Source organism: Phyllostomus hastatus, unplaced genomic scaffold (assembly GCF_019186645.2).
Source record: "Phyllostomus hastatus isolate PE091 unplaced genomic scaffold, TTU_PhHast_1.1 phas_scaffold_55, whole genome shotgun sequence".
Classification (NCBI taxonomy): domain Eukaryota; kingdom Metazoa; phylum Chordata; class Mammalia; order Chiroptera; family Phyllostomidae; genus Phyllostomus; species Phyllostomus hastatus.
Genome location: NW_025334035.1, coordinates 6,182,447 through 6,206,451, shown reverse-complemented (window position 1 = coordinate 6,206,451; position 24,005 = coordinate 6,182,447). Strand labels below are relative to the sequence as shown.

Here is a 24,005-nt window from a genome sequence, read left to right as displayed (position 1 = left end):
AATCTAGATTTCCTCTGAATGCATCTTATAAAGTTATCAGTGGAGAAATTTGTTTCTAAAAGGAAAGGAAAATCAGAAAAACTTTCTCTTCCTTTTTAACACCTGCTCCCTCCTTAATCCCTTACCTTCAAAGCTGCCACCCCCACCATCCTGCTGAAGTTGCTGTCAGGATCACCTCCCTGAGGAATCAGTGCCCTGTTCATGTTCCTCTTTTCATCTTCTGCATAGTGCTCCCCATTACATCCTCTCTCTTGAAAATATTACCTCCCCTGACTTCTTTTGATACTAATAATAACGTTCCTTTTGCTTTAGAATCAGCAAAATAATTTTGTAACAAGAATGGAGAAAATGGTCATTCACAGAACTCCTTTCAGATTTGGGAAAGATGGAATGACAATGTGGGCTGTGAGCTATAGACTATGGGGCATAGTTGTGAGATAAAAATGAGGCTCCTAAAGGGTGTATGTGAGAAAAAGTAAGTGGTTGCCAAACTTACTAAGGATCCAGGTGGTCTTCTTTACTTGAGGGCTTTTATTTTATTGCATAATCAGATGAGTAAGAATGCAGGTCTATGGCAGCACTAAATGACTCCCCGTAATACAGAAACAACTGAGCACCACTAAGAGTGAGAAAAACAACTCAGGAAAAGAAAGAAAATGAACCACCAACATCAATATGAAGGCAAATGGACTTTTTAGAGCTGACATTTCTGATGGAAACTTTGCATACTTGTAAGTTGTGTAATATATCCCTCTTCTATGCCTTCCCCACAAAATCTTTAGTAAAGTTCACATAGCTCACTTATGTTTTTGGTGTTAATGGATTATTTTCTGAGGTCTTTGTCAAGGTTAATATAGATTAAAACATACTGTTTGCCATGCAGAGACTGTGACTTCTGGATGGTGAAGTTAGTGTCTCTTTTGATTCTCACACCATCCTCATGAATTGGGCAGAAACAATTATTTTTCTCACTCTTCAACTGAAGGGAAAGTACCACAGTTGCTGAGAGAGCTGATGTAATCTACCACAGTTAGTATATAGCAGAAGTAAAATATGGACCCTATTTGGCTTTACTTGCTCCAACAAGATCTCACACAGGTATTTGCTTGCTTGCAGAATGACCTTTTTTCACTCTTTGTATTTTAATTTTCTCTTCCCACTTCCTAAATATACAGGCTTCCTCTGAGAACTCAACCTCTTCGATGAGTTCAAGTGTTACCTCCATACAATGACACCACATACGCGTGTGGACACATGCACAGCCTACATCTCCAGCCTTAACCTCTGCTTTAAATTCTGAATCCTTATCTCTCCCTGCTAACTGGACTTTGCCATCCTCTCATCCACAATATGTCTAAACTTTTAGCTCATCCTTCCCCCTTCAGCATTTCCTCTTCCTTGGTTTCAAGCCCTTAGATTCCCAGGCTGAAATAAGAGCTGGACAGAAGGCAGGATTCTCTGATTCCTGCTCCCCCTGAAACCCAGCACTCATCAAAATCCTGCGGATCCTACCTTCAGGGCACACTCATTCTCTTTCCTTCTCAATCTCATTCTATCCTACTTAATCAAGGCTCTCTTCATCTTTGTCTTACACTGTGATTATTTTTTATATTCACTGCAAGTAGATTTTAATATATATTAAGTGGACTTTAATATATTAATATAATATGGGGTAGGGCCTCAAAAAATAAGGCTACAGCTCACAGAGGTCTTTTCACTGCCTCAGATTTAAAAGTTCTCTTTGCCTTGTTGTGTGTAAATGGGACAGAGAGGCAGAACACTTGGAGCCCACACAATATGCTTCTCTTTGAGGCTGCAGGGTGGACTCAGAGACACCTGGGCACAGCCATTGTGAAACCCAGCTCTCTGGTGTCGTGGAGAGCTTGAACACAGATCTGAAGTCATAGGAGCATCCAGGGCTTAATTCTGTCTAGCTGCCCACCTGCCCCACAAGACATCAGTGCTTGTGGAATCATCTTGGAAAGCTTTATGTTGATATTTTTTATAGAGTTGATAAGTGGTTCTAAGCCCCTAGGTTCTCCCTTCTCCATTATATCCTATCATAAATATATTTGTGTGTGCATGTTTGTGTGTGTATTTATGTATTTCTCAAGCACTTCAAAGATTCCCCAGTGATCTTAGACTAATGTCTCAACCCCTTCACTGGGCACTGGAAGCCCCTCACAAACAGACCTGGCCCATTTCTCCACCTTTCATCTGTACACTACCTCCCAGCCTTCACCTGCATACTACCTCCCAACCTCCCAACCCTTCACTCCAGACTTGCCCATTCCACCTTCCTGACACACACCATGGAAAGTCTTGTTTCCAAGTCAAATCCCTCAGAACCTTGTCCCTGCTCCTTTCACCCATGTAAAGTTTGCCTCCTTCAAGGGAGAGTGGAGGGTAAATGGAAAAAACAAGATTCTGGAGTCAGACTCTGGATTTCAGTTCTATTGTCTACTCGCAGTGGGTCCTTTGGCCAATCACTTAACCTCCTTAGACCTCAATTTCCCCACATGGACAATAAGAACAATAGTAATATAAATATTATAACCCCTCAGGCTTGTATAAACATACAAAATATGCAAGATGGTATGTAAGCTGGAAAGATCACTTCTCTCCTCCAAAGCAATATAATTCTGATAATTTTATTTATTTATTTATTTATTTATTTATTTATTTATTTATTTAGAGGGAGAGGGAGGAAGAAAGAAAGGGAGAGAAACATTGATGTGTGAGAGAAACATGGACCAGTGGTGGCCTCTCATACGTCCCCAGTTGCAGTCCAGAAACCTTTCGCTTTGCGGATGAAGCTCAACCAATTGAACCACACCAATCAGGGCTTTTTTAAAAAAGGTTTTATTTGTTTGTCTGTTTATTTATTTATTTATTTAAAGAGGGGGGAAAGAAGGTAGAAAGAGAGGGAACAATTCTGATAATTTACCTATACTGCATACTTGATGATTTCAAATTCCATGTACATACATACAATCTACTGTGCATCCCACTCATCTTGGCTCTTAACTTAACCTCAAAAAATTAATTTATCCTTTTCTTGTCTATGTGCTCTCCTGCCATATCCATTATCACTTCCTTTGGGGCAGTAATCTTGTTTGATATACCCATTCCCCACTTTCAGCACAGAGCCCTATACCAAGTAGGCACTGCAAAGTGATGTGCTTGCAAAAGTAAAAGGTTATAGACATGGGATCTAGACCCAGAAAAGGTTTGTCACTTCTGCCACTTACTAGTTGTGTGGCCTTGAACAGATTACGTAAATTCTTAGTGACTCAAATTCCTCGACAGTAAAATGGGAATGATACTAGAATATACCTAACAGAACTGTTAAGACACTTCATTGAACCAATATGGATAAAGCCTGGCATGTGATGAGTTCTTAATAAATGTAAACTATTACTATAAAGAGAAACTAACTCCAATTCCATTCATTTCTGCTTTATTAGTTCAGCTCTCTTTCGACAAAACTTCTCATGAATCATCTTGATTCATTTATTCACCAAATGTTTACCAACTATCTGCTACATGCAAAATCTGTCGAATGAAAGCAGCCGTGTTTATGCCTGATATCTCTCTGCTGCTTTCTTCTATGCCAAACAATGCTAAGAAACAGAGACTCCATCTATGTGAATTACAGCTTTTGGCCTCTCCTCTTGTTTCCTGGAACAGGGAATAAGATGTTGTTCTAACCTCAAATCACCAGGTACAAAAAAGTTCTTCATACTTTACAAAAAGAAATGGATCTTCCCTTAATGTGTTAATATCCCTTAATATGTTAATATTTATGATGGATCTTCAACAGCAGAGAATAGAGTTTGTCACGTTCATAAACACATTCAGTCACAACATCATTTATTTTACAGTTTCTCTAACCATCAGCATTCTGTCAAATGTTATTTTGGAAAATGCTGCATGAAGTCCTGTTCCTATCTATTTCTCCTCTGCCCACATTTCATTTTGACTAATGCAAACTGTTCTTTGGAAATGCCCCACCTCCAGGAGACTACCCCCTGGAGGATTGGGTAGGGAATATTGGTTCAGCAAACACTGATCATATACAACTTAAACATGTCAGACTGTGTTGTTATAAATGGCTCTAACTTCTACATATATGATTGTTCTTAAATATTCAAACAGCACTTAGGTTGTAGCAAAAAAAAAAAAAATCCCCCAAGCAACAGCAAGAATTGTCACAAAGACCATTTATTTTCATTAGAATCCTCTAGAATGTCACTTGGAACTTCTTGAGTCCTACTTTAGCCTGATCTTAACTTTCTAATCTGTTTCCCTGTCTATTAAAGACTAGGAAAAGCAAAATCAAGATATTAGAGGCAAATATACTAACCACAGAAAGAATCATACCTGAGAAGCTGGTCATGAAGGTAAACTGAAAACTTCATTATATCACCTCCCAGAGTCCTGAGTGATCAAGAAAAAGTTAAATTCTATTCAAGATACTAAGCTAAATAAAACAAGATAATAGCAAACACATTTTAGAAAGCTTTTCTTCATCAATGAATTTTTTTAACTCAATAACACTGGATGTGTCAAATGGTCAATCTTTAATTTTCCAGAAATTTCTGAGAGGAGGCACACACCATCCCACATCCCAGATCAATGCTGGGTAGATGACATGTAGTGACTGTCCACACTATTGATCGCCCATTGCTTGACAATTCATACTGTGGTTCTGCCCTTTACCGACCTTCTTAGCACACTCTGTCCCAGTTCTACTCAGCCCCTAGGACTTTCTAAGTCTCAAAGATCTGTGTCCAACGTCGGAATCCCTATGCAGCTGACTTGGCATTATGCAGCCTCCGCTGATCATTTATCCAAGTAACTTAACAAGAGTGAGAGATCAGGGCAACGACACATTTACATGTAAGGAGTAAATGGTGATCCCCCAAATATAGCAAGGTTAGAGTGCTGGGCTGGCAGATTTGGAAGTATAAAGAGAGCGGGGGGACACACTCATGAAACTCTTCTGACCGCAGCATCTCGAGGTAAGTGCTACCAAGTGCCCACTTTTTTGTTCCATGAAGTTGTTATTAAACCTGATGAAGTTCTCAAGAAAGGAAGGCAACAGAGTAGCCTTTACTTGAAGGTCTTTTGAGTCCTGTGTTAAGGGCAATATGGGTGGCAATATGGCAAGAAAGATCATTGCCTTTTAAGAAGTTTTTTACAAGGAGTAAAAAGACAAGAATATAAGCACTTATGAGATAAAAAAATTAACCTATAGAATAAAACTGAATATGATTCATAATTCCCCTCTAATTGTTTAGGTTGATGTTAAACCGTGCTGTTAGCAAGTAAACATGAATTGGCAATATCTCTTCTGTAATTATCTCAAACTATTATCTGCAAGTTTTATGGTTATTTCAGTTTTTTTTCTCCACTTCCAGTTTTCTGGAACATGATCGTAGGAAGACATTGTCCCAAGCCTTTTATCCATCTTATCCATCATAGTCTGGTTATTAGTGACTGGTTTCCAGACTGTGCTTGCATAGCAGGCCTTGTGCACTTTGGGCTCATGTCTGACACTGCGGTAGTGTCCCTCAGAGGGAGTCCAGCCTTGGGAGACTGGTGACACTTCGATTTCAGGTCATTATCTCTACCAGAATATTTGCCATCATAGACTTACAGAGCTAAGAGGAATCCTAGAGAGTTTTCTGGTCCATGTGTCTCATTTTACAGAAGGAAACTAAAGCCCAAAGAAATTACAACAGCTACCTAACAAAACTGGTACTGGGAAACTGAGGTTGAGCCTCCAAGTCTTACTTCTTTTGAGGTAATAATTCAGAATATAATACATAATCACTTCATTTTTTTCCAGAGAAATTTGGGAGAATTTTCAGTTATAATTGGAGACTTATTTGACTCATGAAAGAGAGGGAAGGAGGTGAGGAAAATAGTAAACCAAGCGTTGAAATGTGTCCTCTTGCCTAAATGGCATGTTGTGCAATGTTTCCTCAATTTCATCAAAGTACTGCATAGTAAACAGGAAGTTTGTTTGAATTAAATTTGATATTAAAAAATTCTCAGACTCTCAAGGCCCCTTGAGATCATTGCATAGGTTATAAACTCTGAAACCTAAGATCCCTTAGTCCTAGATGAGTTTTCAGCTGCCCTATGTACCTTCATCTTCTCCAGGAGAATTTAGGATATTTAAGAGAATGATTTTCCCAGACCTCTTAATGAAATTTCATCTGCAACTCACAACTTTTCTCCTATTGCCAAAAGAATTTAACTATTGACTCTGAGCACCCACGTTACAATCTGAATCATTCCCTTCCCTCCTTTCTTTTTGTCCTGATCCGTGTTTCATCCAGAACCAGAGTCTCTCTAAGTCCCCATGGCACTTCATTTAGCCTCTTACAGAATTGTCTTATCCTTTCTTGTTCAAAGATTTGTTTGAGCATTTTTCTGAACCCTTACTAAAGTTTTTACATCTATAGGTAGAGGCTGTCTTTTTTCCCTACTTTGTACCCCTTTAAGAAACTGACAGACTACTTTGCACGAGCAGGAGATACTAAAAAAAAAAGAGCAATAATCAAATGCTGTAATTAAGTATTTAAAGAATAATGACTTAACTAAAGGAAAATGGTAAGTTTATTTCCATCCCACACCATCTACTGTGTACCTATTTAAATGTAGCTAAACTTGGAACAGTCTTTATATTTATTTAAATTATTTGTAGTTCATTTTTCTTTGTTTTTATTTGTTTTTGACTCTGAAATAACCCCCAAGAAGACACTTTATTCTTGAAGGACACTGACCATCACTTTGGGAAGTAAGAAGGTAAGAGTTACTCTCAACTTGATTGGGAGTACAATATTTGAAATGAACAAGCATTGTTTTTACACATTCTCATTCCTATTGCTCTCATAAGAAAGTGAAACTGATGAATTGGAAACCAATGACTTGGTATTCCTAAGGGCAGATTATGAAAATATGCTGGTTATACCAAAATAAGAATGATTCCCCAACTTTTCTCATTACAGTAAAAAGTATAAAATACAATGTAGAACATTGACATGCAAGCTCCAGTCCATGAGGTTAGTTGGCCCAGAACATGATGTTCATAAGGTCAAGATTCAGTCTTCACACACAGGCTGACTTTACTGTTCCTTGAGCTTAGTCTGCACCCCTGAATCCATCCAGCTGTGCTTTTACTCACAAGCAATGCTGAGAGAATAAAGAGAAATTCAGTCATACCCATTCCCAGGTGGTAATAACAACCCTTTCCTCCCACCACCCCTTCTCCTACAAATTGCCTCTGTTTATTACAGGCAATTCTAGATCAATTAGGACTAAGAAAAAATTATAATTGAGTCATGACCACACCATCATTGACAAGATAACAGTGGCTGAGAAATTCTCAGGAGAGGGGTGAAAGTCAAGGACAGTGCCATGATTCACTGACAGCACACATGGTTGCCGGGAGCACTCAGAAGTAGGGATGGAGATTAGGTGGGCTGGTGTGGCCATCTCAATTGGAAGACTGGTAAAGACAGGAGCAGAGTTGGTGGTTGAAGGGACACAGCTCTGCAGGGTTGAAAGCAGGTCAAAGTCTCAGAACAGAGAAGAGACTAATTAGGGGACCTGCTGGGAGTGGGATACAGGGGTATCATGAGTCATGCCTAAAGAGTTGGATCAGGCCTAAGCAGGTGAAGTTTATTAGCCAAGAATAAACAGTTTTACCGTTGGGTCCCAGAACACAGTTGCATAAATATGGGGAGAAGATCTAACTTAGCAACTGCACGCGAGTGGAGGATTGAGGGACTTTGCTGAACACTGAACAGTGAGTCAGCAGTGCACTGAGGCTGCCAGAAGGCAGTCACCACCCTAGCATTGCATCTAGGTTGGGAGAGGTGAGGGTGAACGCTGGTAGAAGACGTACAAGGTTTGGAAGTCACACTTCAACAGATTGGCAGGAGTGGGTTCACCAGGGTAGTAAAGATTCAGAAGCACATCTCAGAAGGAGCAGATGAAGATGGAGCTGGGGCTGTTTATCATGGAGAAGATAAAACAAAGCCATTCCAATGGGTAGAGGTGTTGTGTGGGAAGAAGGTTTGAACTCTTCCTGCGGTTACCAAAAGCTGGAATGAGAGTCAGTCATCCCGAAGGTACAGAAAGCCAGATTTCAGTTTAAAGCCGCATGAATATTTGGCCTGTGAAATAAGCTCAATATGGAAAAGAATTGACCCTGAAGCTGTCAAGTAGGCTGGACAAACAACACCTTGCAAGAATATTGCTGAGACAGCTCCTGCCCCATCTAAATAGTAAAATGAAAAGATACAGGATGCTGAGTCACTATTGAGTGTAATGGTGAAAGTAATGCTGAGAGTAATGGTGAAAAGAGAGAAATCTCCACCTCAAAAATGGTAGTGACTTGAAACCCAGGTGGAAAGTCTAGGTTTTCTAGGATGCCTAAAAATATAATTTAACCATGAGTAGCCTTTCCCTAAACTCAGGCTTTCTTCTTATACTACCTTCACAAAGTTTACAATATTTATTTAGCACCAGTACTATTAATTCACTTAATATTTTTATTTATGCTGATTCTTTTTTCCTTACATTTTTAAAAAGACTTTATTTATTTATTTTTACAGACAGGAAGGGAAGGAGAAAGAGAAGGAGAGAAACTTCAATGTGTGGTAGCCTCTCATGCACCCCCTACTGGGAACCTGGCCTGCAATTAAACAGGCTACCCTTTGGTTTGCAGGCAGGTGCTCAATTCACTGAGCCATACCAGCCAGGGCTAGATTTTTTTTTTATTATGTTCTGTGCTTGCTATGTAGGTGTGGACCATCTACTAGACACTTGTTAGATATTCAGAATTTCAAACACTACCTAGACCTGCTGATAGAATATGTATTTAAGCAAGACACTTGGTTGGATGCATATGTGTACTAAACTTCAAAAAAAACTGCCTTATAGCAATAGTATAAACAGATATAGCACACTCTCTAAATGGAAAACATATATACCTTTTTTATCCACTTTAATTTTCTTCATACTTTAAAAAATTATCTCTGAACTTGAGATCCATCTCAACAATCAATGAAAGGAATGTTGTGATTAGCTTTGTTTTTATTCTTTACTTCTGGAACACAAAATTGTCTATCTTACAATCGATGTCATCTTAGGTTTTGATAAAATAAGGTAATAGACTTGAAATAAACATGTAATTATTAAAATTAGGAAATATTTTCCTAAAATCATTTTGTATATGAGCAATAGGACCATACTATGGTTTTGAAAAGAGTGGCTTTAGGAAAGCAAAATAATGCTTTAAGCCATCACTGTGTTTGAGGCCCTTGGGAGAGTTCAGATTCCCAGGTTCCAACCACAGAGATTCAATCACAGATGATCTTGGTATGGATGATCACTTCATCTTCTTAACTTTGAGTACCATGCTTATTGTGTGGATGATCAGATCATCTTCCCAGCTTGGGGTACGATGCTTAACACTAAGTCAAGCTAAGTAATAATAAGGTTATAAAACTGTAACCTAACAAGACCCCCCAATGCTTTAGTGCAGCTGTCCTCAGAGTGTGGCCCATGGGGCCTTGGAGAGCACTAAGAATGTGTCAGGAAGTACATGAGGTCAAAACAATGCTCATAATAATACCGAGATGCTGATCATCCTTTTCACTGTGTTGATCTAAAGATGCAAAAGCAACAATGGGTAGATATCTGGTGCTTTATTATAAATTAAGGCATAGCACCTAATTGGACAAGTAGTCACTGCATTCTTCACACCAAGTACTGGCACTGAAACAACTTTTTTAAATTTAAGAAGCCAGCTTCATTTAAAAACGACTTAAAATGTGCAAGAAGCAGTAAAAGTTATTAATTTTATTACAGCTGACCATTGAACAACATAATTTAAACTCCATAGGTTCCCTTATATGTAGATTTATAAAAATAAATATCATAATGTATTTTCACTTCCTTATGATTTTCTAAATAATGTTTTCTTTTCTGTATCTTACTTTATGGAAGACTACAGAATATAATATATAAAATATATGTTAATCAACTGTTTATAAGTAAGGCTTCCAGTCAACAGTAGGCTGTTTTGGGAGAGTAAGTTTTGGAAGAGTAAAAAGTTACACGTGGAGATTTTACTTCATGGGAGTCAGTACTCATAACGCCTTCACTGGTCCAAGGTCAGCTCTATATTTCAATTCTAGTATATCCTTCTTTATAATATTCTACATATTGAAATGAGACATTCACATAGGTACTCCTGCTGCACTCCAGAGTTGGCTGGTTGTCTTAAGGTGAAGCACATTACAGTTGTTTGAGTTGCAAGATGAACTAGCCACTTTGTATATGAACCACAATTTTTACTTGAAAAAATGGCTAGTGGACAAACTATAGTTACTCAGACTTGGATATTTAGCAGACATTTTTGCAAAATAAATGAAGTATGCTTTGTCATTTCAAGGACAACAACTGATAATTTTTGTTACTAATGACTTATTTGAGCTTTCAAGCAAAATTTCAAATTTTGGAAAACTTTTATGTGCCTCCACTGGCTAAACAACTTCCTAATGGTTGAATAATTTTCTGAGATCAGTGTTGATATTAATGATTGTGATTGTTTTATATTCTATAATGTAATATGTCAACACTGGTAAGTTCTACAGTGAACCAGTATTTTTCAAATAACCAATGTATGATGTTCCTATATGGGAGAAAGGAGCCAGTCAAAGTTCAAATACAGACCAATGGGTTTTAATGCAATAGAGTATAAATATTGTGGATATAGTTTCAGATTCCACATTGCAGAAGCTACTACTTGTCAAGTTTTGACATAAAATCTAAGATGAATATTCACAATAATCTGAATGTTTTTTTCAAATAACATAACTGTATAAGGCCAATTTTCTGTAGTTATTTTATCAACAACAAGAACAGCAACATACTGAAAATAGAAGCAGACATGAAAATCTAGCCATCTTTTATACAGCAGACATTAAAGAAAGCTGCAACAATGGAAAACAATGCTGTTCTTCTGATTAATTTTTTTCAGTTTTGGAAAATAGCCATTTTCATAAAAATGTTATTTATGTTCATATGTAATGGGTTATATAGTATTTTTAAGTGAATTAATAAATAGTTTTAAATTTTCTCCATTTTAATTTCTAATATAGTAAATATTAGTAGGTAAGACCTACCAAAAGCAAAGCTTGTTGTGTTCTCACTTTTAAGAGTGTGAAGGAGTTCTGAGAACAGAAAGTTTGAGAGCTGTTGCTATAGTAAATCCACCTAAACCATGACCCTATCACTAGTTCAGAGGAGGGGAAAGCAACCTGGATGAATTCTCCCTCACCCCCCAGGTGGTAATGGAGAAAATTGAAGCCAGCAAGATTGGTGGGCAGTATATTGAATTCTAGTCTCTTACTATGAAAACCATGAGTCACAGATGGTTGAGCAGAGCCACGGGCCAAAGTAAAACTGAAACACAATTTGTCTGAATAAAGCCCAGAGAGAAGCATGTGCTTTCCCTTCTGCAGGAACAGAACCCCGCAGAATTGCAGGAAAGGGTATGGAAAGAACAGTTACCAATGAAGAGCCATTTCACAAAGAGTGAGATGGGGGAAGGTGACTTCCAGGAAAGAGCTAAGAAACGTTCAGCTTTCCCACTTTAAATAGGGAACATAAAAGGCCTTATTCTAAAAAATCTGGACTTTTCTTAAGAGAGGCACGTGTGTGTGTGTGTGTGTGTGTGTGTAAAATGTAACTCCATTTTGTGGTCAGTATGCAGATAAAGAAAAGGAATCATGAAGCCATGCAACCTGTAGGGACCTTAGAAATGAGCTAGGCTTTCTTCTTCATTTTGGGGGGAAATAGGTGGGGGCCCAGACAGGTTAAGTGCTTTGACCAAATTCAATGCTCTGACTTGAAGCCAGATTTTCTGATTCACAAGTGGGGACAATAGGTAAAGAGAAGGCCCAGTGAAAGGGGGACAGTTTGGGGAGAAGGATTAGCAGGGGAAATAGACACTTATACACCACACACACACACACACACACACACACACACACACACACACACACACACACCAGACAGTGAATTCTGATTCTGAGGCAGGTACTCATCTAATTGAACACTCCTTGTCACACCCTGACACTGTAATACACAATTAAAGTTTGAAGACCACTGCACTGGGCCCAGCGCTTCTCCACTCTGCTAGGCATAGAAGTTGCCTGGAGATCTTATTAAAATGCAGATTCTGATTCCGTAATCTGGAGTGGGTCTGAGCTTCTGAATTTCTAACAAGCTTCTGGTGATGCTTACGCAACAAGTTCAAGGACCACACTTGAGGCTCTGAGCCAGCAGTTTTCTCTCAGAGAGTGGTCCCTGGAGGAGCAACATCAGCACTGCCCAGGAACTCACTGGAAATGTGGATTCTCAGGCCAACCCCAGACCTGATGAATCAAAACTCTGGGGTCAAGACCGAGTAATCAGTGTTTTAATAAGCCCTCCAGGTAGTTCCGGTGCATGTGGAAGTTTGGAACCCTTGCACTTGGCCGTAATGCCTCCCATCACATTGTTACCTGTAAGTAGCTAAATAAGTGTGGCAATACTTTATATACAACTCACTTATTTTCACTGGGCTGTCTGAAATTTCTGCTAGGAATTATCAACATTTCTATAATTCTTTTCAGACACACTTAAGATTTGGTGATGACACTGAGATTAAAGGCCTCAAGCATGATGCACGATTAAGGAAGGCCTCCTTTATTGGGCTCACCTTGACTTCCTCTAATTAGTTCAGACTTCTAGGCATGGAGCTGAACTAAGAGAGATTCCCAGAAACAACACTCAGAAATGTAAACAATTTGTCCAACATTTTTTTTAGGTAAAATATCTCCTTGAGCTCATTCCTGCTAGCCCACTCTATGGCCCTAGGCTTGGTCCTAGATTCCCCAGGACCTAGGTTAATCCTAGGACTTATTTTAGTGGAAACGACAGGGTGGGGCCCTTCAGATTCAGTTGTCCCTTCCCCCCCGAGACTTCAGACTCAGCAGTCCACCTTTGGCCTTCCCAGCCCCTTGCAGTCATGAGCTCTGATGCAGAAATGGCCGTTTTTGGAGAAGCAGCTCCCTATCTACGGAAACCAGAGAAGGAGAGAATTGAAGCACAAAATCGCCCCTTTGATTCTAAGAAAGCCTGTTTTGCAGTGGATGATAAGGAGTTATATGTGAAGGGTATGATTCAGAGCAGGGAAGATGACAAGGTCATAGTCAAGACCGTTGATGACCGGGTAAGTGTTGCTCTCAGATGTCCTTGATAATAAAGGGATCTCATTTTCCTTTGGGGTGGAATATTAGAAATTGCATGCCGATCCACAGGAATCTGACATTTATCTATTCTGCAGTGAAGTAGCAGGTGCAAACTACCATTGCACACACCCTTGCTCCTGCTTCTTTGCTTCTCTAAGGACTTGGACTTTGAGAGTTTTTGTGATGTTTGCTTTGGAGAAAAGGGAAAGTGAGGGGGGAGAGCTTGGACTATGAAGAAAGAGATTGATGCTTATTGCCACTGGGTGGGATGACCAAATGTAACTCTCTAGGCTCCAGAGTGACTTACAGAGGAAGCTCCATAGACAGTGCCTAGGTTAATGTAGAGCATTACAATGCACCATTCAATTCACTATCTACTGGACTTCCACCATATCAGGTTTCAGTGTCTGTCACTTTCCAAATGTAAACAAATCTCAGCACCTGCCTTCCCAAAATTTATCATCTGGTGTAGAAGTCAAGATACCCATGGCCAATGTGAATCTCAGGTCACAGATGCAGGCATTTCAGACAGATCTTTTTTAAAATTATTATCTTTAATTTCTGATTACAGCCTCCTTTCACGGGGAAATTATAAATTTAAGAAATAAATTTTCTCCAATCGTTTTTGGGGACCCCCCAGGATTGTGCTACATTTTCAGAACTTTACACAGAATTACACTGAGGTCTCACTGCCTCCCTGAAGGATCTGCTAAGGAACAAGTCCCAGGGCCTGAAGCGTCAGAATTCAGACATCTCATCTCCCTGTTTGCTACCTTGGGTGTCTCTTTCTGGTTTAGGGTGGTGAGGTGGAAGTCTTCTTTCCTCAAGAGATCTGATCTACACCAACATATCCCCTGTCTTTTATCTCTTCTGTAAAACCCTCAATGTTTTTCTAATGACTTAGGCTTTTGGAAAACAAAAGCCAGAACGTCTTCTAGACTCTTTTCCCCTTCTGTCTTAATTTTACCTCTCCCTTGTAATGGAGTGCATGATCAGTGGTATGCTTCAATGGGGGAGAAAGGTGGAGAAAGCACAGGGAGGAGAAAATTAAGTAATAGTCTCGAAATGTTGTTCAGCCATGGACTGTGATGCAGAAAAATTGTGAAAGCCCTGAAAAGACAGGAGAGAGGGGAGACACATCATGGAACAGATGGTACTTGAGCTGAACTTGAGGTTTTCTAGACATCATTTCAATAAAGACATTCCAGACAAAAGAACCCATGTGAGCAGAGATATTGAGGTACAGATGCACAGAATATTCTGGAGTAGTTCTTTTCAACTTTCCAACTTTGCCTCATCCCAATGCTCACAGCAAATAGGGTAAACAGAGGCAACCTGCCCTGGCCTTGGATGTCCTAAGTCCCACCAAGTTCAGCTCTGGACTCTAAGAGCTGAAGCAGTCTATTGCTCTGCACACCTCTAGCGCACTCTTGGCACATAGAATGGCATGCTGACTGGAGGCATCACACCTGAATTAGTTATACAGTTTGACCAGAATTAGGTCGATCAAAGACAGTTGGTTGTGGATCATCTCTGGGCATGGAAATGATGCACAAATTTATCCATCAATCTCACGCAATCTCTTCCTGCTTCCTCCACACCAGTAGAGTGAGGTACAAATCATCGGCTCCACACTCATCATGTACTCTCCTCTCAATACCCAGACACTCACTCTGAACAGTGACCAGGTGTTTCCCATGAACCCTCCAAAATTCGACAAGATCGAGGACATGGCCATGATGACTCACCTGCACGAGCCTGGAGTGCTGTACAACCTCAAAGAGCGCTATGCAGCCTGGATGATCTACGTGAGCATCTGTTCATTCCATTTCTCTCTCTCAGTAAAAACAACATCCACATGCTGTGTTTTCTGATTTTCTCAGACCTACTCGGGCCTCTTCTGTGTCACTGTCAACCCCTACAAGTGGCTGCCAGTGTACAACCCCGAGGTGGTGGCCGCCTACCGAGGCAAAAAGCGCCAGGAGGCCCCACCCCACATCTTCTCCATCTCGGACAATGCCTATCAGTTCATGCTGACTGGTGAGTGATTTCTTCAATCCATATTTTTAAAAATAGTTTGTAATTAATTATTCAAGCCCTTCATAGGCCCCAGTTATCTGAATGGCTCAGTGATCATAGGAGATTGGAGATTCAGATGATTTCATGATTGAAAGCCAGGGGTGCAACATCTTCCATTACCAGTCATGGTGCAGAGACTGCACCAGGTCACACTAAGCACAGGCTTATTTAAGGGAATGTGGAACACAAAGAGGTGCCTTGCTCTCACCTCCAAAGAACCCCTGCCCCCACTAACATGGGCACATTTGAAAGAAAGACTGTTACTAGCCACTTAGGAATGCAAAGTCAGAGAAAGGGACACAGCAGTTTCCCTTCACCTGCCTTCCTCCCCAGACTCAGGCTTCTCTTTCTCTTCACTAAATTTCCAGAATAGCACAAGAAATAGAAATGTGGTGATACCATCACTCTGCCATGCCTAATAGTACTTCTGTCTCTTCAACTTTTGCCTGACATGACTTGGCACAGAGATAAGCAGAAGGAAGCATCTGGGATCTGACAACACTTAAAAGTCACCTACTACAGTGTTGTCCAAACATCAGTCATTCCTGCCTCACATTCACAACACTAGCTATTTCTGCATGCTTAATATTTTTCTTCAGATTGACTAAATTACATCAGTTTTAAAAGGAAGATTAGTATCATTACTTGTAATAGTTTCCTAGGGCTGCTGTAACAAAGCACCACTGAGTGGCTTAAACAACAGAAATGTATTGTCTCACAGTTTGGAGGCTGGAAGTCTGAGATCCAGGTGTTAGCAGAGTTGGTTCCTTCTGAGAGTGAAGAAGTAGAATGTGGTCCATGCCTCTCTCATAGATTCTGGTGGTTTGCTAGTCATTTTTGTCCTTCCTTGGCTTGTAGAAGCATCACCCTGATCTTTGCCTTCATGTTCACATGGTGTTCTCTCTGTGTGCATCTGTCGCCAAATTTCCTCTTTGTATAAGGACACCTGTCATCTTGGATTAGGCATCCACCTACTCCAGTATGACCTCATCTTAACTAATTACACCTGCAATGGCCCTATTTCCAAATAAGCTCCATATTCTTAGTTCCTGGGGGTCAGCACTTCAACATATGAGTTGGGTGGGTTGGGGAGAGAGACATAATTCAATCCATAACACTATTGTAAATGGAAAAACATCACTTTCCACAAGTAGAAGGTAAAGATAAAAGAAAAATGCAATGACGATCCATCAGTTCCCACAGATTCTAATTAGAAAATGTGGCTTCTCATAAGCTCTGAGTCTGAGACTTACTTTCTTTGTTTAAAAGGGAGATGAGAAGTGCTCTTGTGAACACAAATAACTGCCACACCACGGGATCCACTGTTCACTTCCTGTGCTGTCCATGTTGCATATCCCACATTTGGGAAATCTGCAAAAATTATCTCAAAAAAATGAGACAAACCCAAATCATCACACTTCCAGAACTAGAACTTATGGGCTCTAACCACCCCCAATATTGCCCAATTTTTACATTCTCTGTTTTTATTGCTTACTTATTTTGTTTTGCTTCCCTATGCATTTCTAGATCGAGACAACCAGTCTATTCTCATCACGTGAGTAACCTATGTTTGAACCATGACCTGGACGCCAGTGCTGCCCTTTCCACTCTCCTTTATCTCACTTAATTTTTTTAAAGATTTTATTTATTTATTTTTAGAGAGGGAAGGGAGGGAGAAAGAGAGAGAGAAACATCAATGTGCAGTTGCTGGGGGTCACGGCCTGCAACCCAGGCATGTGCCCTGACTGGGAATCAAACCTGAGACACTTTGGTTTGTAGCCCGCACTCAATCCACTGAGCTATGCCAGCCAGGGCTTCTCACTTAATTTTAAATCAACAGCGGAGAATCTGGTGCAGGGAAGACGGTAAACACCAAGCGTGTCATCCAGTACTTTGCAACAATTGCAGTTACTGGAGATAAGAAGAAGGAGCAGCAGCAAGGCAAAATGCAGGTGAGTGATTTCCTGCATCCAGAGGCTTGCTGGATGAGGGTCAAGTGCACACACAGCTTTGTGCTCAGCACTGATGCACAGCACAAGGTCTCACCCCAGCAGTGCTTATGGAGTTCAGCCTAGTGGACTCAGGATCTTTCACTGGCTCCATCAGCAACAGCTGAGTGATCTTGAGCAACTGTACATCCTCCTCTGGAGAAGGAATGGTTTGGGCCCTGGTTCTCAAACTGAGGCACACATCAGAATCACCAGGAGGGCTTGTTAACAAGCAATGGCTGAGGCCGAGGCCCAGGCCCAGAAGTTCTGATTGAAATTTCAGCTTCGCATTCACAATCCTGATACTTTGAATTTCTAACATATTCCCAACATTGGTCTAGGGATCACACTTTGAGAACCACTGGGCTGTATGGTATTTTCTAAACTGCTCCAGAGCCAGGATGATAAACAATCATGGAGGGGGTTGGGGGTAAAAACCTTACTTTTTACAAGTGGACTTCTGAGGAATCATCCTCATAAAATATTGTTTGATACTTAAAATTTTTTTTGAGAATCACTCTTCTATCATATAATCTCTTGGATCACTTTCATGTCTCACTTTCTATTCATATGCATACTTCTGAACCCACATGTCTATATTCAATGAGTCATGACGCATGCAGTAACAGAAGTATATATTCTAAAAATCCAAGATTTATGATGAAATGTTATCAGAGAAGAAAGGCATCCAGAGAAAGCAAGATGGAGCTTGGAATCGGGCATGGCAGCAGGTAGTCTGAGGCTGTTCAAATAAAAGCCTCATTAGGGTGGGACCTTGAAGACTCCTCAGGTAGGATGGGGCTGTAGGTAACTTTGAACATCTGCACAGGCCACCAGGCTGGGCTGGTCGGCATCTCTCTCTGGACCATGCCCAGAGCATCCACACTTTTGTGTCACCAAGGCGTTGCTTCAGAAGATATTCGATGTCCTCTCTTTTCTTTGTCTTGTTTATGTTTAGGGAACCCTGGAGGATCAGATCATCCAGGCCAACCCCCTGCTGGAGGCCTTTGGAAATGCCAAGACTGTGAGGAATGACAACTCCTCGAGATTTGTAAGACCCAGTCCAGTTTTCAACTATCCCCCTAAACCAGACCCTTTCTTCTGATGCTGGATATGAAAATTACCACATAAACTAGAATACACCTGGCCTTATTCTCTCCCCAAGTGATTCAGATCAATCTACCCAACTGGGCTGTTCCCATACATTTTGCAAACAGTGTTGGCTTGTTTATGGCAGAGGGAGGATTTAACTATTTTCCTAACTAGTAAGCATCACCTCAGAGCATTCTGAGTCACAAGTGGAGAGCAATTCCTTTGTGCTTAAAATTGGTATCACTCAGTGTAAACATTTTAAAATGCAGAAGTCCACTGACCAATATCCATTGACTTATTAGCCACAGAACCCTTTAATGTGAAGTAAGCTAGCAGATTTAAACTCTTCCAAATCAGGAGGCATTGAGAGTAGGGAAAACCTGTTGAAGGCACAAGAGCTCAAAAGTTGGGAATAAGTGGATATTGAAGATCTTGAAGGATATTCTCATCCATTAATATTTCACTTAGGATTAGCTCAACTGAAGAAGTATTTAATTCCACATTAGAAAAAACACACAAAAATCCAACTTTTTACCTAATTTCACTGACTAGTGGGGCAAGAACCCTAAAGTGAAGCCTTCATTTATGCCTATAGTTGCAAAAGCACATCAAAACTTCATATATGTCAATAGCTAGATGATACCAGGCTTGCTTTTTATTGCTGGTTCTCCAAGATAAAATCATATTTGATGAGAAAGTAGATGCTTGAATTGAAAACTGTGGCCTTAACCCCTGACCCTGCTCTCTTTCCCTTGGTCCTCTGTACATTGCCCATCTGCATGTCTCTCTTCCTGAGGCACAACTAAACTCTCCCTTCTAGGGGATCTAGGTACATGTACACAGCAGAGATGTGCTACACATGCATGGACCAAGTTAGTTATTGCACTAACCGGGCATCAGCTTAAAGTGGAAGACAATGCTTTCAGTTACTCCCCAGTCTCACTCCCATTTATTTTGTCCAGAGGCCTCTCCTCCTGGCCTCTGGACAAAAGGAGACTGTGACCCAGAAGTCACAATGGTTCTTGTTATTCTGTTCACCACTCACTCTCCAAACAAACATGCACAGGCAAAAATTTCCATCATCCTCCATTACACAGATAAAAGTACTGAAGACCAAACACAATCAAACATACCTCCACTGACCCTTCACTAACACTTATTTATTTATGTATTTATTGTTCTGCTTATTTATGCATTTATTGGTTGATTCTTATATGTGCCCTCACTGGGGATCTAACTTGCAACCTTGGTGTATCAGGATGATGTTCTAACCAAATGAGCTACTGGCCAGGGCCTCACTAAATCTTCTTAATTTTTATTCAGAAAATATTGAGAATATCTCTGAGTACCAACTGCATGCCAGTCTGTGAGTAAACAAGGAAGGCAACATTTTCGCCCTCAAATTTACTCACAGTGTGGCAGAGATCACTTAAGCAAATAAGGTAAGCAAGGAGTATACACACGCACACACACAAGTTTACCTCTTGCTCTCCAAAAGGGAAAGAACTCAGACTCTGGGTGGGTCTTTGGGGTGGCAGAGGGTCTGGCCTGATCCTGGGAGATAGGTGTGCCTGTAGGAAGCAGTAAGGAAAACTGAGGTAAGAAATCTCAGAATTAATAGCCAGAGGCAAAAAACCAAAGTCAGTTAGATGGTCCAACCAGGCTGTCAAAGGTGTTATGAAGAGTTTGAAACTTAAACTGAGGATGTAAAAGACTTGTACTCCGAAAATTATAATACACCACAGAAAGAAATTAAAGAAGACACAAATGAGTGGAAGTATATGCTGTATTCATGGATAGAAAGAATTAACATTATTAAAATGTTCATAGTATTCAAAGCAATCTATAGATTCAGTACAATTCCTATCAAGTTACCAACGGCATATTTCACAGAACTAGAACAAATATTCCAAAATTTTATATGGAACCACAAAAAGACCTCAAATAGCCTCAACAATCTTTAGAAAGGAGAACAAAGTTGGAGGTAACATGCTACTTTATATCAAACTACACCACAAGGCCATAGTAATCAAAACAGCATGGTACTGTTACAAAACAGCATGAAAACAGATATATAGATCAATGGAACCAAATAGAGAGCCCAGAAATCAACTCACACTTTTATGGTCAGTTAACACTTAACAAAGGAGGCAAGAACATACAATAGGCTAAAGACAATTTTTTCAATAAATGGTGTTGGGAAAATTGGACAGATACATGCAAAAAATGAAACTATACCACCTTCTTACACCATACAAAAGAATAAACTCAAATACATTAAAGACTTAAATGTGAGACTCAAAACCATAAAAATCCTAGAACAAAACATAGGCAGTAAAATCTTGGGCATTTCTCATAGCAATATTTTTTTCTGATATATCTCCAAAAGAAAAAATAAACAAATGGGACTACATCAAACTAAAAGTTTTTTGCACAGGAAAAGAAACCATCAACAAAATAAAAAGACAACCCACTGAAAGGGAGAACACATTCACCAATGATACATCTGATAAGGAATTAATATCCAAAATTTATAAAGAACTTGTACAACTCAACACCAAGAAAAACAAGCAACCCAATTAAAAAGCAGGTAAAGGACTGGAATAGACACTTCTGCAAAGAGGACAGATGGCCAATAGACATATGAAAAGATGTTCAACATCCCTAATCATCAGAGAAATACAAACTAAAACCACAATGAGATATCACCTTATACCTGTCAGAGTAGCTCTCATCAATAAATCAACAAACAGCAAGTGTTGGTGAAGATGTAGAGAAAAGAGAGCTCTCATGCACTGCTGGTAGGAATGCAGAATGGCAGCCACTGTAGTATAGAGTTTCCTCAAAAAGTTAATAAAAGGAACTGCCTTACAATCCAGCAATTTCACTTCTGGGAATACATTCAAAGAAACCTGAAACATCAGTTCAAAAAGAATATATGCACTTTTATGTGCATTGCAGTGCTATTTACAACAGCCAAGATTTGGGAGCAGCTCAGGTGCCCATCAGTAGATGAGTGGATAAAAAACTTGTGGTACATCTACACAATGGAATACTATTCAGCCATAAAAAAGAAGGAAATCTGACCTTTTGTGACAGCATGGATGGACCTGGGGGGGTATCATACTAAGTGAAATAAGCCAGTCAGAGAAAGACTAATACCATATGATTTCACTTAAATATGGAATCTAATAACAAAATAAGCAAATAAACAAAAGAGAAACAGATTCATAGAGACAGAGAGCAGACTGACAGCTGTCAGAAGGGAGAGGTTTGGTGGTGGCTGGGTGAAAAAGGTGAAGGGATTAAGCAAAAAAACTCATAGACACAGACAACAGTATGGTAATTACTAGAAGGAAAGGGGTAGAAGAGGGTAAAGGGAAGGGGTAAATGGTGACTGAAGGAGACTTGACTTAAGGTGGTAAACATACAATACAATATACAGATGGTGTATTATAGAAATGTATACTGGAAACCTAATTTTATTAACCAATGTCACCCCAATAAATTCAATGAAATCTGAATTTTTAAAAAAGAGTTTGAGAATCCAGGTACATGAGAGTAGGATAAACCAAGAAGTCTGAAGGGAGGTGGTAACAAGCAGAGAGCTGGAGAAGAAGCTTTTGGGATCCCCAGCACTATAGGTACAAAGTCGGGCACTTGGGGTAGAGCTACCAGAGCCTTGGCTGGCCCAGGCTCAGGACTCTGGGTACCAGGCAAACAGAGGGAAAGGAAGCTCTCATGCTTCTGGCATTCCTTCTTCCCTGACCTTACACTTCCCACCCCTCTGTGGTAGCACCTAGTAGAGGCTAGCCACAGCACCATTGAAACAAAATAATTGTGATGTTTGTCCACCTGCCATTGGACAGGGAAAGTTCATTCGGATTCATTTTGGAGCCACAGGAAAACTGGCATCGGCAGACATTGAAACCTGTGAGTCTAAACACTCTATTTGGTACCTTCATATTCGGCCACACAGCCATCTCTCAGGAGCCAAAAATCACATTATTTTTGTTACCTTAGATCTCTTAGAAAAATCCAGAGTGACATTTCAGTTATCCAGTGAGAGGAGCTATCATATTTTTTACCAAATCATGTCAAACAAGAAGCCAGAACTAATTGGTAAGTTCTTAGAATATTGTTCTCATCTTCCAAATCAGTCACAGTGAAAAACACCAGAGTAAGTTGTGCCTGAGATGCTAAAGGGACCTTTGTGTTTTGCAGACCTGCTTCTGATCACAACCAATCCCTTTGACTTCCCCTTTGTGAGCCAAGGAGAGGTCACTGTGGCCAGCATTGATGACAGCGAAGAACTGTTGGCGACAGATGTAAGCATTGTTTATTTACTTATTTAAGCTTAGAATTATTGCTATAAGCTTTGAAGTGACCCCATGCTATCTCCAGTCCCAGTCTTATCACATCCTGTCTATATGACTTGGGGCAGATTACTTACCATTCTTGGAACCTCTATTCTTTACCTGGAAATTTAGAAAAATCCCTACACCTACAAGGTTTTCACAGGGACTTAATAAGATAACACATGGATGGCGCCTGACTCCATGCCTAATACAGGGAGAGGCTCTGTAGAAGTTGGTTCTTTTTCATTTGGAAAATGAGGGTGCTCTCTTTGATGATTTCCCCTTCCAGTTCTAATATGCCATGATGCCACACTGAACATTACTGGAATTCCTGGATCACAATGCCAAACTCTCAAGCTATTGGACACTAATTCTCAGACCTATCCATGAGACTTCCTTCTCCCTGTATCACACAATGGCTCCTACTGGCCTCATCCAAAATCTATGTACATATTTCCCAAATCTATGCACAGTGGAAAAGGATTTAAATCAGTTCTTAGTAAATTAAAGAAAACAGTTATTTACGTTTTCTTCCCATAACCTCCACTTCCACACACAAATATGTTAAATTAAAGAAATAGTTTTAATTCCTAACAAACTATTGCCCACTTGTCATCCACTATTTGGGCAGATGACATGCTATACAAAAGGGTGAGGGCTTTGCCAGGGGAAAGCTGTATTTGGATCCCTGAGTCCTACTGTGATGCTGTGCTTTTTTAATTCCCAGAATGCCATTGACATCCTGGGTTTCAGCTCTGAGGAGAAGGTTGGGATCTATAAGCTAACAGGCGCCGTGATGCACTATGGGAACATGAAGTTCAAGCAAAAACAGCGGGAGGAGCAGGCAGAGCCAGACGGCACCGAAGGTAACCCACTGCACCTGGGAAGGGGACTGGGATTTGACCCTTCACCTGTGTTCGCAGGTGAGATAAACTTTTTGTTCATCTTAAAGAGCTGCTCTTCAAAAATTATACAAATTTAATTTAAGTTGTCTGAAGCTCACTGTACACATGCCGGGAAAGTTTATTCTCTCAGTCAAGGAATCCTGTAGTGGGGACTCCTTGGAATATGAAAAGTGTAATTCTCTTATATGAATAATCACCACCCACCATGCTATCTCTCCCCATCACAGTTTAACTATTATTTTAAGGTGAATGTTTATGAGA

General features: G+C 40.1%; 1 protein-coding gene across 1 annotated transcript in view; it reads left to right on the top strand.

The window, feature by feature from the left end:
• The first annotated feature begins 4,992 nt into the window (after positions 1–4,992).
• Positions 4,993–24,005, top strand: part of MYH13 (myosin heavy chain 13) — a 60,702-nt gene continuing 41,689 nt past the window's right edge. The window contains exons 1-12 of the mRNA XM_045824176.1: positions 4,993–5,024; positions 6,772–6,819; positions 13,088–13,303; positions 14,987–15,130; positions 15,206–15,362; positions 16,929–16,956; positions 17,242–17,353; positions 18,348–18,440; positions 22,351–22,414; positions 22,505–22,603; positions 22,706–22,809; positions 23,567–23,705. Coding sequence (XP_045680132.1) covers positions 13,100–13,303; positions 14,987–15,130; positions 15,206–15,362; positions 16,929–16,956; positions 17,242–17,353; positions 18,348–18,440; positions 22,351–22,414; positions 22,505–22,603; positions 22,706–22,809; positions 23,567–23,705 — 1,144 coding nt within the window. The 5' untranslated portion in view covers positions 4,993–5,024; positions 6,772–6,819; positions 13,088–13,099. The remainder of the gene's footprint in view (positions 5,025–6,771; positions 6,820–13,087; positions 13,304–14,986; positions 15,131–15,205; positions 15,363–16,928; positions 16,957–17,241; positions 17,354–18,347; positions 18,441–22,350; positions 22,415–22,504; positions 22,604–22,705; positions 22,810–23,566; positions 23,706–24,005) is intronic.